This window comes from Arvicola amphibius, chromosome 15, assembly GCF_903992535.2.
Source record: "Arvicola amphibius chromosome 15, mArvAmp1.2, whole genome shotgun sequence".
Classification (NCBI taxonomy): domain Eukaryota; kingdom Metazoa; phylum Chordata; class Mammalia; order Rodentia; family Cricetidae; genus Arvicola; species Arvicola amphibius.
The window spans coordinates 40,520,022-40,533,913 of record NC_052061.1 but is presented as its reverse complement, the minus strand read 5'-3'; the positions used below and the strand labels follow the sequence as shown (position 1 = coordinate 40,533,913).

The window sequence follows — 13,892 nt, the reverse complement described above, 5'->3', positions numbered from 1 at the left end:
TAAACTATTTCCAATAAGTTAATCATCCCTTTATCATTGATGGGGTGATAAATCCCAGGGATTGTAGTACCAGAATTTGACTACATAGTAACCAAGTGATCAATGTAATTACTTGGATAATTGCGAGATAATCAAGTTGAAGTTCACCCAAATGACATCATGAAATTGAGGCAAAAATATAACTCCTGGCTAATGAGAAGGAGGGATGAATAAATTGTCCATCTGCCTTCTGCTAGTCACATCCGGTGTTCTTCTAATGCTATTGACCCTTGTAGGCTTTCCCATCAATAATATTAATCAATAATTTACTTCTTGGGAAATATGTGGTCAGGATAGAAATGACCAGAATGTCAGTAAAGGAGTGTTGCTTGCCTGCTTGGTGAGCTCAATTCTTTTTTTTAATAATGATCTGACAATAAGAAGATATTTATAACTCTCAAACATCTCTTTTCTAAAGAGCATTGATTTTGAATATACTCAGAATTAAGGCTTAATTTCTATTGCAAGAACAGGACACAGAGGTTTTAGGAATCTCAAACATCAGAGACCCCAATGTTCTGTTTTGGAAGATGGCCTCTGTCTCTCCATATACCCTTTGAGATTTGTGGAGACCAATTTTTCAATTTGTGTGGGTCTGTGTGTGTGTGTGTGTGTGTGTGTGTGTGTGTGACGACAAGAAGGTCAGGCACAAAAGTTTCATTTTGCTGAAGAAAATTTGCTTCTAATTCTAACTTTCCTATACACTCAAGAGCATAGTAGATGTGGCCAGGCATGGTGGCTCACACTTGTAATCCTATCACTGAAGAGGATGAGGCAGTGGGGTTATGAGTACAAGGCTAGCCACGGTTATATAGTTAGACTGTGTTTCATACAAAGCAAACTATTTAAATGTGACAGTGTAGGGAATAGGGAAGTAGGCTAATAAGTTAGTTTTACAATTTATGACAGTAGTATCAACATAATAAATGGACTAAAAAAATCTAGACACTCCCAAGTTTTCCCATTACCCAGTATATTAAGCACAGTGGGGTGCTTTCTGTTACTGTTGATCTTAGTCCATTGTGCATACACTCACCATATAAAATGTAGGTCCCCAGAGGTTTGAGGAGGCTGAGCCCCTTGCCAGTATTATCTCCACACAGGCAGTCCAAAACAATGTCCACACCTTCAGCAGAGATCCTGCACAGAAGGAGACAAAGAAAAATGATATAGGTATCAGGAAGCAAACTCTCAAGTCTTTCCTTTCCATGTCGCATCTAACACCATCTGTCCAGTTACCGTCACCCCTGACTTATTGCAGATACCTTTGATACATCCTCTGTGAGCTGAACATATCTCAAGTGAAATTTTTGTTGAATTCATCTAACCTACTACCTAACATAGCCAAACAGGACGGTACACTGTAGCATGAAAGTGGTTTATTCCCATAGTCACATGGCTGCCTTGGCACTGTCGCCACCTCTAGCATCACGGGAGAATATTACAAAACACATTGGTAGCCCAGGAAGAACTCTCAACATCTTAAATATAATGTCTATGAATGCCATCTGCAAAGAAAAAAAGTCCTGGACCAAACCACTGTGAGTTAGGCACTGTCTATACAAGCATTTCACAAAGTTTGAGGCAGCAAAATACCTCTCCTGAGAACAAGTCTGGAGTAGAATAACGAAGAGGAAACTGGAGCCAGATTTCCTATCAAGATGCTCACTCAAATTCTCCAAGCCTTAGCTCTTGCTCTCTCTTGCAGTGTGGAGTGAATGCGTTTCTTTGTGGGGAGAATGCAATGAGGAAACAGATAAGATTTGTGGTCCAGGCTTCCCGCAGTCCTGTCAGTCCCTCAGCCAACATTGTTTTTAAAGGAGTATGGCCGCTATGTGGGGTGCTGTCCAAGGTACTAAAAGAGTCAGAAAACCAATATTGTCCCCAAGTTAACGGAGCTGCTAGGCTGGTCTGGAGGTTTCCTTATAGCTTTTCACAGCCCTTCATTTAGGTGACCACCAAAGTCCCCCACCCATATACACACCATACCTGCTTAATTTTCCCACCCTTAGGATGTCCCCTCTTTGTTTTCATATCATTTATATTCTGCTATCCCCTCTCCTTTAAGCCCATACTCAAATGGCTCCTTTCTATTTTGCTGGCTCCTCAGATAGTCCAAGTTAAAACACACAATTTAAATATTGGATGCTAGGGTGTGCACAATGGAAGGACATTGTATTCATATTTCTGTACCTGTGTTACCTCACTCTGTTTTATTTTCAGTTTCATCCATTTGTCTATTTCATAATTCCCTTTTCAAAAGTCAGCTAGAGATACACAAAAAATAAAATTATAAACTGATCTTCCTAATGAGCATGGCTACAAATTGCACAACCAAATACTTGCAAGCCAATCCAGGAACACATCAAAGACAGCATGCATGCATCATGACCAAGTTGTCTTTATCCTAGAAATGCAGAAATGGTTCAACACACACACACACACACACACACACACACACACACACACACACACACACAAATAAATAAGTGTAACACATCACAGAAATTTCCCCAAGGATCATCTCAGTAGATGGAGAAAATGCCTTTGACAAAATTCAACTTAAAATCTCTAGAGACTAGGGAAGACAGAAACATATCTTAATGTAATAAAAGTGATCTATGACAAATCTATTGCCAATATCATACTAAATGGAGAAAAACTCAAAGAATTCTAATATTAGAACTAAGCTGGGGTGTATACTGTTCCTATTCTATTTTAGTATTATTCTTGAAGACTTAACCAGAGCAATATGATATCAGAAAGAAATAAAAGGACCTTAGAGACACTTTCAGCAAAGTGACAGGGCACAAAGTCACTATCTAAAACTCAGTGGCCTTTCTATATGCTATTGAAGAAAATAATGGAAAAGAAATTAGGGAAACAATTCCATTCAAAACAGCCTCTAAAATAACACGGAGCAAATGTGCCAAATAAACGAAGGGCCTCGACAATGAAAAGCTTAAAATACTAAGGGAAGAAATGGAGAAGACACCAGAAGATGGAGAGGCCATCCATGCTCATAGATGAGAAATACCAATGTTATGAAAATCCTATCAAAAGTAACCCACAAATTCAGTGCAATCTCGATCAACATCTCAATGAAATTGCTCACAGAAACAGAAAAAAAACAGTCTTAAAATTTATATGGAAGTACGAAGACCCCTGAACAGCAGTGATAGCCCTTAGAACTGTGCTGGAGGTATTACCATACCTGGTTTCATATCATATCTCAGAACTGTATTAATAATAGCAGCTCAGTACTAGCACAAACACAGACACATAGATTGTATATTCCCCAGTCCAGATATCAACTCAAGATATAGTCTTGAGGACAGGACTACTAGCAGCCATGAGAGTGGAGGATGGATGGCCGTAACCATTCTAGGAGTATGATTTACTCGTGAGCATTTACTATGTATGCCCCAGGTTGAGGAATGTCAAGTCAATGCTATTTGTGTCTCATGACACTCTTGTGACTCCAGAGCCACCATTTTTTTTTTATTTGATGAAGGAAGAAAATGGTGATGTGGCAGCCTGAATAAGTTACCATGTTTTGGAAGTGATGGCTTACCAAAGTGCCTGTAAGTAATGTTCCCTCCATCCCCGAAAAAAAAAAAAAAAAAAAACCAAAACAACAACAAGAACAAAAAAACCCCCAAACCTCTTGGTTTGTCAAGTCAGACATGGATACAATTTGTTCCTTTGATCCTTCAGTTGTCTTGGTGAAGGAGTATTCTTGTGCATTGCTCCTTTTGAGGGTAGAGACATTTCTTCATGGACGAGTTTCAAAATTAAAGACTATCACCATCTCCCCCTATCATTAGGATGAAACAAATGAGTGCTATTACATGGAGCCTACCCAAACCAAACTGGGCTAGGTCTAGTGCAAATCTTCCAGCTCCACAGCTAGAGATAGGACTCAGCTGGCAGACCACTTGCCTAGCGTGCACAAAGCCTTGGATTTGATTCCTATCACCACATAAAACAGGTGTGGTGGGACACACCTTTAGTTCCAATAGCACAGAGGTGGAGGCAGGAGGATCCGAAGTTCAAGGTCATGTAGCAAGTTTGCAGATAGTTATGGTTTACTTGAGACCCTTTTACACACACACACACACACACACACACACACATATCCAGAAGCATTTTTAGGTTGGGCCTGGCCACTGCCATTCTCCTTGGCTGATCTTCTTTAAGACATTATCATCAGGACCATCAACAGCAAAGGCAGTCAGCTCTGAGAGACCCAAGGCCCATCCTCATTTCCAATGTCCCTATTTCTAAAGGTGTTATACTGTCTGTGCATACATACTTATGCAGCAGAACAGATGGACTGAGGGCCAAGGACATGTTTCTTTCTGTCTGTTTTCTGTTGCTGTCACAAATCTCCATGAATTTAAGATACTAGCAACTCCAGCCCAGGGCCTCTGGGCTGACTCAGCAGCAAGATATTTTAGAATTGCTGACCCAAGACCTCACAGTTCATTCTTCTATTGTCCCCACTCCTGGTCCCTTTATGGTTTCCATCCACATGGATAGGGAAAGAATTTCTCTGGGTCAGGGGAGGCTCCCTGAGAGCCATTATTTGTGTAGAAAGTCTTAAACCTTGCCAGGAAGTAACCCTTTCTTATTTTTCCCTCGGCTTTCTGCTGAGCTTTCTTTTTCTAGATCCCCTGTGACCTAAGAACTTGACCTGTGACCTGAGAACTTGACCTATGACCTGTGCCATAACTTTCAGTATGGTTGTTGCACAGTAGGTTCCTCACAGAATGGCTGGCCCATAGTGGGCTTTTCCCAGAGACTGGACACAGCACCCAGCAGCCAATAGACTTCTTACAGAGTATTGGGCACAGTGCCTGGGAAATAGCAGTTTCTATAGCGCTAGCTATAGTGCCAAGTACACATTAAGCTTCTTATAATTGCTGGGCACGATGCCCAACACACAGTGGGCTTCTTACAGGGATCCAGGCAAGGTATCTGGTGCACAGCAAGCAAGATTCTCACAGGAGGCTTCCCTCAGTATGCTAAGCATAAGTGCTATTGCACAGTGGGCTTCTCAGGAAGTGCACACTTACTGATAGTTCCTACATATACTTAGTAATATCCCTTCTAGAAGTCACCTCAGGACCTATGTCCCTAATCTCTCCCAGCAATATGATTCTCAGAAATTTTCACCAGAGGTTGAGTAAGTGATGGAGGAGGGTCATCTGGCATCTACCATGGGCCAGACACTGTGCTAAGTGCTGGTGCTACCAAAGGCAAGAGGGACATTCTGCTTTTTCTGAGCTCACACTTCCTGGCTTTACCCTTACCCTGGGTCTGCAGACTCAAGTTATATGTCCAAACTGCAGCCCTCCAGTGGGTGCTGGGTTTCTTCCTCTAGGTCTGGTGCTCCTTAGTCTGTCTTTTGCTTAGCATTGCTCCCCATCTTCTAGAGCCAGCCCTCAGTGGTCACCCAGCTAGTGACTGCAAGCTGGGTCTACTCCGTGTAATCCTTGGGGTTTTCACAGTCGTGCTAAAGGATATCCCAACAGCTCCCAAGGCCACAACAGCTAAAGTAGAAGTATCTTTCCTCTTGTGTGTTTTACTGGTCACCAAGTCTAATTTTCTTTTCTATTTTTCACCTATATGCGCAGGCTTGGGTGAAAGCCGAAGGTCAATCTGAGGCATCATTCCTCAGACACAGTCCACTTGGATTTTGAGAACTGGGGCTCCTCACTGGCCTGGTGCTTGCCAAACAGGCTAGGCTGCCTGGCTAATGAGCTCCACGAATCTTGTTTCCCTCTCTGCAACACTAAGATTGCAAGCATGTGCCACCATGTCCAGCTTCTTAATGTGTGTTCTGGGGATCAAACTCAGATGTTCATGTTCATTCAGACAAGTGCTTTATGGACTCAGCTAGCTCCTCAGTGCCTGTTCTTTTCCTTTGATGCTGCCTGTTCCTGGCCCCTGAGTTCCATTTCCCACTTCTCCTGCCTGCGTGGCCAGACTGTCTCATAGGCCCGTCTCACGTAATAGCTCTTAACTGCCTTGAATCTGCAAAGGAGCCTAGATTTTTTAGCATAATCCAATTTTAACTCCATCTGAGGACTTCTGAGAGCTTCCTCTATATAGCTGAGAAGTTCTGTTTAAGATTTTTACATCTTTGAGTTGGAGAAATGGTTTGGCAGGTAAAGGTGCCAATCATCAGCCTGACAGCCTGAGTTTGAGCCCAGAAAAGTCACGTGGTGAAAGGAAAGGACCTGACTCCCTCCACAGTGTCCTCTAACCTCCATATGAAGACCATGGCACATGCTCCTCCAATAATAAATAAATAAATAAATAAATAAATAAATAAATAAATGCAGGTAACACATTCTTTTTCTACAAGGAACAATTGCATTTATTTATGAGTCTCAATGTGATATTTTGGCACATGCACACAAATCAGAATGAACAAAGAAATCCAGGTAATTAGCATGCCCATCATTTCAATTGGAGGTTGCTTAATTGGGAGCGGTTTGCTCACAGCTCCCCATGGGTGATATCCAGAGAGGTTTCCACATTGTCGTGACTTGGGAGATGTGGCAGGTAGCTGCTAACTACATCTAATAAGTACCATTGTACGGGATGGCCTCTAACCACAGGACTCCAAGTGTACATACACACTGTTGAGATTGACAAGCCCTGATCCAACCTGTTTCTGCCATCTCAGTATCTCATATAGCCACAGCCTTCAAGTTGAATAGCTTGGTTCCCTGATGGACCCAGGGGTGAGCCACCCCTCTTGCCTTAGGGAGAGTGAGCATAGATGGTAGACAGTTTAGACTTCGGAAGCAGGCCATGTGCGGTGAGTCCCAGTGCGTGTAGGTATGTAAACACTATTTAAACCTTCTGTACCTTGCCTTCTCCCTAAAGAAATAAGGGCAGTGCCCACATCATCAAATTTGCAAAGGCCGGAAAGTGAGTTCCCGTGTGTGCTCTGGACTTTCAGTCGGATATCACTTCTGCGTGTTCCCAAATGTCCTGACTGTCCCTACTTGGTGCTGATGCAATGACTTATTACATTAACCGCGACTAGTAGTTTGGATATTTCAGGACACAGGGTTATGTGCGCCTTGGTCACCCTTGTGTTTGCATAACATTTTTTAGGCATCGATAAAAAGGTAATAAAACATGAATGCATGAACATAAAAGGCCTTAAACAATATTATGTACCATTTCCACCAAGTGTTTGGCTTTAAAGGCACCCATAAGCAGCCTTATTGAGCTATAATTGATGGCAATAAATAGGACAGATATAAAATGTGCAGCGCACAGTGCAATTAGTTGTGGCAGTCCACGCCAATGAAACCAAATTCCACACCAGTGAAATTACTCCAGTCGATGGATGCATTCTCCCAGCTCAAATGTTTCCTCAGGTCATCTTGTAAACCGTAAAGAGTTGGGGAAAACTGAGCCCACACGGTTGGAGGATAAATCTGCACCTATGTTTCGTTTTCTCATCTGTGAAGGGGGTGATTTTTCGTTTGTACAAGGTGCTTGTGAAATGGTCATCTCAGTGAGCAGAGGCTGACCAAACATGGCTGTTCTTACCTGCCCTGCCTTGTCCCAGCTCCCCTGAGGTTTGTTCCAACACCCCTTCCTGATGAAGTGATCGGAATCCTCCCAGGGGGGCATGAGGCTGTGTTGCCCTTCTCTCTGAATTTTTTCCTCTCTTCTTTATTTCTGAAGGCCTTTGAGTCATTTGCACAGGATTCAAGGTTTCTAACTGTTTGGTCCATTTCCCATCATTGCTATCTCATTTTACCGACAGATATGAAAACCAATGCAAAGACCAAGTCTATCTCAGAGCTGGTTTTTCTCCCCTTAGGCTCAGGAGATGGCTCAGTTGTAAAAGCTCATGTTTCACAAGCATGGGAAACAGAGCTAGGTTCCCCAGAACCCATACAAAAATGCTAAGTGTGGTGAGTAAGCTGGTAATTCCAGTATTTTTGAGACAGAGTCAGGAGGATGCCTGGACTCACTGGCTAGCCAATCTAGCTGTGGGGAGCTCCAGACCAATGATAGACCCAGTTTCAAATATAGGTGTCAATATTCCTGAACACTGACCTTTGAACTCTACATGCATGTACACACATGTGTGATCACACCTGAACATACAAAAGCATGTATATGCACACACACATATACAACACATGCATTACAAAAGAAATCCTTTTTTTTCTCTAGTTTCTTTTCTGGCTTAGCATGAATTCCAAAGATGCCCTCCAATTGGCTGGTCTGTATGAGTTTTGTTGCAGGAGATTTTGTTTGATTGTATTTTGGCCGTTCACCATACATAGATTACTGTAACCATGTCTATAGGGAAAACACCAAAGAAAGAAATGATTGCACAGTGCTTTACTGCATGTGTGTGATGGAGTGTTTTCCACTCTACATGCCTATGAGCAGAGAATTTGAATCAAGTTGTGACCATAGTGCTGATGGAGCTTGGCATTCTGCTTCCTTCCCTTAAATTCCACCACAGGCATCTTTTCTTTTTTGTGATGCAGCCTTCATATCATTGCTTTTAGGGGCTGCATAAGACACGCGTGTGGTGCAGCAAACCTCCCTGCACCGTTCGCCTTCTGTTGACAGTGGAGGCTGGATCTGATCACCGCTGTTATAGACAGCCCTATTATAAATCACTGTCAACATATGCTGAGCGCTGACGACCGTGCAGAAGCAGAGCTCGGCTCGGCAGCTTTGCGCCTTTGGCTTTGAGCTTGCTCCTGGACTACTTCCCGAGGACAAGATTTCTGGGCAGAGGCTCGATTCGCAGTCACGGCTCCACAGCCATTTCCCATATTCTCTGGGTCTCTACTCAAAATGCGCTGTTGGACGCCACCTTAAAGGCAGGTGGGAATGAGACGGGTCCTTGCGCTCTTTCCTTCTACTTCCCTGAGAGCAGAAACCACTGATTCTGGCTCCGAGTTGGGCCAGGGTAGGGTGGGGCTGAGGAGATGGAACAGCTGTGGGGCCGGCAGGAGGCCCCTGGCTAGGAGTTTCCATTTGTTGGGAACAGCTGTGGGGTCCTGACTTTCTGCTCTTCCTGCTCTCCATAACCAGCCACACTGGTCTCCTTCCAGAACCCACAGTTTCCACAGCACCTTAGCGATGACGTTCCCCCAATCCAGAATGCTTCCCCCCACAACTTCTCATCCTTCAACTCTCAGCCAAAACTCTCATGCAGACCACTGTTGTGTCTGAGTTCCCCACTAGCAACCTACATTTCTTCACCAGATTGTATATGAACAGTGTACACCAATGTATTCTTCAAATAATTTCCTTTTTTCCCCCATCTCCTTTCCTACAACTAGATTCCAAACTCCATAAGAATAGAGCCTTTCTGATTGGTTGCTGCTGGCTCTTCTCCTCTGGCACAGATCCAGTCCCATCTCAGTCCCCCGACATGTATTTGTTAAGCAGTAGGTAGATGAATGCCAAACTATCAGTTATGGAGGTTAAAGAAAAGATTACTGAAGACACAATAGTCATTCTATTTCAGACCATAGCTTAAGAAACTCAAGTTAAAAGTAGGTGAACTAAACAAATAGAATTCTTTAAAATTACCTGTAATGTCTGAATCTCTGAGAGGTGGGGTGGACACCTAGTATTTTACTTTAGGTAAAAGTCACCTTTTATGTCTTGCTGGAAACATTAGGACATCCATACATCACATATACTCTGTGTGTGTGTACATGCACACATGTGCACATGTAGAAGCCAGAGGTTGACACTGAATATTTTCTTCAATCACTTCAATACACCTTAACTTATAGACAGGGTCTTTCCTATGTAGTCCTGGCTAGACTGGAACTCACTATGTAGACCAGGGTAGCCTTGAACTCACAAAACCAGTCTCTGCCTTCCAAGTTCTGACATTAAAGGTGTGTACCACCTAACTTTACCTTAGTTTTTGAGACAGGGTCTCTCACTAAGCCTTGAGCTATATTTGACTAGTCTGGTTGGCCATGGCGCCCCAGGGATCTTCCTCTCTCTATTCCCTGGTGTTGGGATTCCACATATGTGCTACTGTTCCTATTTTCCTGGGTTCTGGGGATTGAATTCAGGTCCTTATGCTTGCATAGCAAGTACTTTAATGAATGAACCCCAGCCCAACAAAATTTTAAAATATACCCATCAGAAAAACTTCCTCTCTAAAAAAATACCCCACTTGATAGAGTCTAAATCTTGTCTAAATTTCTGCTTGAATAAACAGCTTTGTCTTTTTTCATCTTAATTTGTGACTTGGAAAAAATGTTCATTTATCATTGGCACTGGCTGGGTGACTAATTCCACTTAGGCTTTATAATTTAGTGTTAGAGTATGAAAAGAGAAAAATAGCAGCTCCTGGACACCACTGACTTCCTGAGGAGCTCTCAGTTGAAAACATGAGACTGGTTCACCCTGGGCAGCAGTCAAGAGAAGCACACACTCTATCTACGGCGGTGTTTCCATCTGGGCTCTCCATGAGATTTCCCCGTGAGGACACACAGGTAAACTGTAGTTAGATTATATAGTCAGACATCCCTGTTGGAGTTTTATTAATATTTTCCTGACCCTTGAGCCTTTGAACTCACTTGGGTGGTATGCAGGCAACTATCCCTGTTTCTAAAACATCCTTTTCCAGGCTCTCTTCTCTTTATGGGTAACTATGGCTCACGTTCTACTCTTTAGAAGTCACCTTCTCTACACTGAACACATGGGTTCACAAGCCAGGGAACCAGGTATGAACTGAGGCTCTGCTGTTCATCATTCCATGAAGGCTGGGTCTGCCTGCTTATATAACTAGGTGATGACTTTCAGTCTGCTCTCAGTGAAGTGTGGCCAGGGACCCAGAATAGTAGCATCAAATTTGGGCAGGATACGGATGTTCATCTCAGGACTGGTCAATGGAAACCTCAAATGCATGGCCTATTACTACTTTCCCATCTTCTACCTAGAACCAAAGGAACAGAAGACTTGGGATGACGATGGAACCTTAATACAAAGAGACTGGGTACCAGAATCTCCTTACAGATGAACATCTACTTTGAGCTTTTTACGCAAATGAATGAGGTTTAGACTTGCACATGTCAAGACAGCGTAGTGGCAGATAATATAACATTAACACATCCATTCTGCAAGTTTAAAGACTGCCTCCTTCCTTGGGGATCATAACAGGGAGGCTGAGAGTATTTGATGAGCTAAACACACATGTGAAGCGCCAACCCCAGAGCGAGTACTAAGCCTCCAATCTGTGTCTACTATAATTATTATCACTGGTCATCCTCTAAAGATTTACTCCTATTTTGTGTGTATGAGTGCTTTGCTTTGTTCAAATGTATGTATGTGTAGCACATGAGTGCAGTGCCCAAGGAAGGAAGAAGAGGGCATCAGATCCCTGAAAGAGTTACAGACAGTTGTGAGTTTCCATGAGGGGCTGGAAACTAACAGAAAGGCCATCTTCTGCAAGAGCAGTCAATGGCCCTCATCTCCCTCTTTCTAGCCCCACAATTAGCCATCTTCTAAACGATTACTCGTGATCCTCAAGCAAAGAGCAGGTGATCTGCAGAGCCGCCCCTTACCTTTTTACTTCTTGCACATAGTCTGCATTTCTGTCGAAGAGGTGGGTCACAGAATCCTTGATAGCCTCGTGCTTGAAAGTAGAAGCTGTCCCAAAGACGGTCACATTGGGGACAGTAGAGCATAGCTGGGCCACAGCTTGACCCTGGAAATGACACACACACACACAATGTTAATCACAGCAGTTACATGACACATGAACACTACCATTCTGAGAGAGGTGTTGCGTAACATGGGCCAAGGACATAGCACACATTATGACACTTATAGGCACTTAATAAATCTAAACTATCTAACAGTCAGTATCGCTGGGCAGAAGGCAGAAATTCGCAACGTTGACAGAGCTGACATTTTTGAGTTTCAATTCATGTTCAGGCATTTCAGCATTATCTCCTTAAGGACAAAACCTGCCATGGCTGATAACCACTTGTGTGGGTGTAAAGTCAACAGGAGCCAGATAGCCCCAGCACTAAACTTAACTACTATTTAACCATGCTGAGCTGCATCTCAGCAGTAACACTATCTACTCCACAGGAATCTTGGAGGATGTCTTATTTGACTCTCAGAAGCAGATTCTGAGCAAACACTACAATATAAAGGTTTTATTTGTAAGATAATCTTATATACTAACAGGGTTACTACCCCAAAGGGGAGTCTGCAAGATGGCACATCCTTCAAATGCAAGGCTTGCAAGACTGAGGACCTGAGTTTGGTGCCCAGAATTCACATTCAGGAAAAAGGAGGAGAAAAGAAAGAAAAGCAAAAAGCTGGGCATGGCGGAGCATGCTTGCAACCTCAGTGCTGGGGAGGTGGGAACAGGAGGATTCTGAAGCTTGATGGATAGCCATCCAGGCTGACCAATCGAACATGTTTCAGGCCAATGAGAGACTCTTTCTCAAAGGAAATGTGGATGGTAAACTGACGAACAACATGTGAGATTGTCCTCAGGAATCCCTGCAAAGAACAAATGTGTACACGCTCCTGTATACACATATGAGCATGGACATGCACATATCCCCCATACACACAAAAAGACCCAGAGGAGAAACAAGATGTTTTAACCCAGTGATTCAGTTCAACAACATATGGCACCTCAAAGGAAAAATAAACCCAAAAAAGAGCTGACTGCTCATGTGTTACCAAATTCATATCTACCATGGACACCCAGAGCTCAGCCTCTTTGATATCTCATGATCAAGAGCCTACCCAACTAACTTCCACCTAGTCTTGGTGGAGGACTGCTTCTGTAGGAGTATCTCTGACACATTCGGGGTGTCCTCATGAGTCAAGTGTGTCCCATGACTATACCAAAGCCCAAAGCCAGCGAGCTTCAGCATGTTGTGTAGAGCATGCATGGCTGACTGACAGTGTCCCATAGGGAAGGGCTACATGAGGTATTATAGCAGACTGAAGACCTGGGAAAAAATGTGATTCTGACTAGATACTCAATCTTAATCATCTCTCCCCCATGGGGGCTTATTATATCCAGGGCTAAAGATGTCCAGTCAAATAAAGAAAAGGTCAGCATGTGGTTTAAATGGTAAATGGTCTAGAAGGGGATTTCAGATGCAGTTAAGAGGGGGGTGATTTGTATCTCCTGCACCGACACGGTCAACGTTTCAGACGTCGAACAAAATTATGTGAGCATGTGCATCTCAAAACTTTCCAGTAAAACCCAATTTGCTGGTAATTAAGATGCATTAGAAGAAATGGCCCTCGCTCTCGAGCCTCTCGTTTCCCATTTTAAGGAGGGCGGTTTTTCTCCCAGTCATCCGTCACAGTCACTTCCGCTTATCATCTTATTTTCATGTCTTCATGTTGGTGGATAATTCAAGTTGGCGGGTCAGTTTATGGAAATGTAATCTTATCGCCAATCCCAATTAAGGGCAAGATGGAGAGATCCCTAGAGTGGCAGAGCTGGAAGATCAGCCCATGTCTCCTCCCCAAACACTGTCTTATAAGATGAGGTAAAGGACCACAGGAAGGTCTAGGCCGCTCAGCTTTTTCAGAGGTGTAGCTGGGGCTCAAACCAAGGACTCCTGATGCCAGTTATTTCCACTCTCCGTTATTCTGTTCTGTCAACTTATTTTGACATGTCAGCCTTCGTTACATCTCTGGAGGAATAATGGCTTGAGCAGACCCCAGCAGTGACAGAGTAAGTTAGAATTACCTTTAACATCTCCGTAGCCCTGTCTTCCTTCTGTCTTTGGGCAAATTCCCATTGTTTAGTTCACTGCTAGTGACATTTGTCTCCATCTGGT

At 43.3% G+C, this 13,892-nt stretch overlaps 1 protein-coding gene across 1 annotated transcript in view; it reads right to left on the bottom strand.

Moving 5' to 3' along the window:
• Positions 1–13,892, bottom strand: part of Vat1l (vesicle amine transport 1 like) — a 157,568-nt gene that overhangs the window by 83,793 nt on the left and 59,883 nt on the right. The window contains exons 4-5 of the mRNA XM_038312235.1: positions 11,634–11,776; positions 1,076–1,179 (exon numbers count right to left, since the gene is read on the bottom strand). Coding sequence (XP_038168163.1) covers positions 1,076–1,179; positions 11,634–11,776 — 247 coding nt within the window. The remainder of the gene's footprint in view (positions 1–1,075; positions 1,180–11,633; positions 11,777–13,892) is intronic.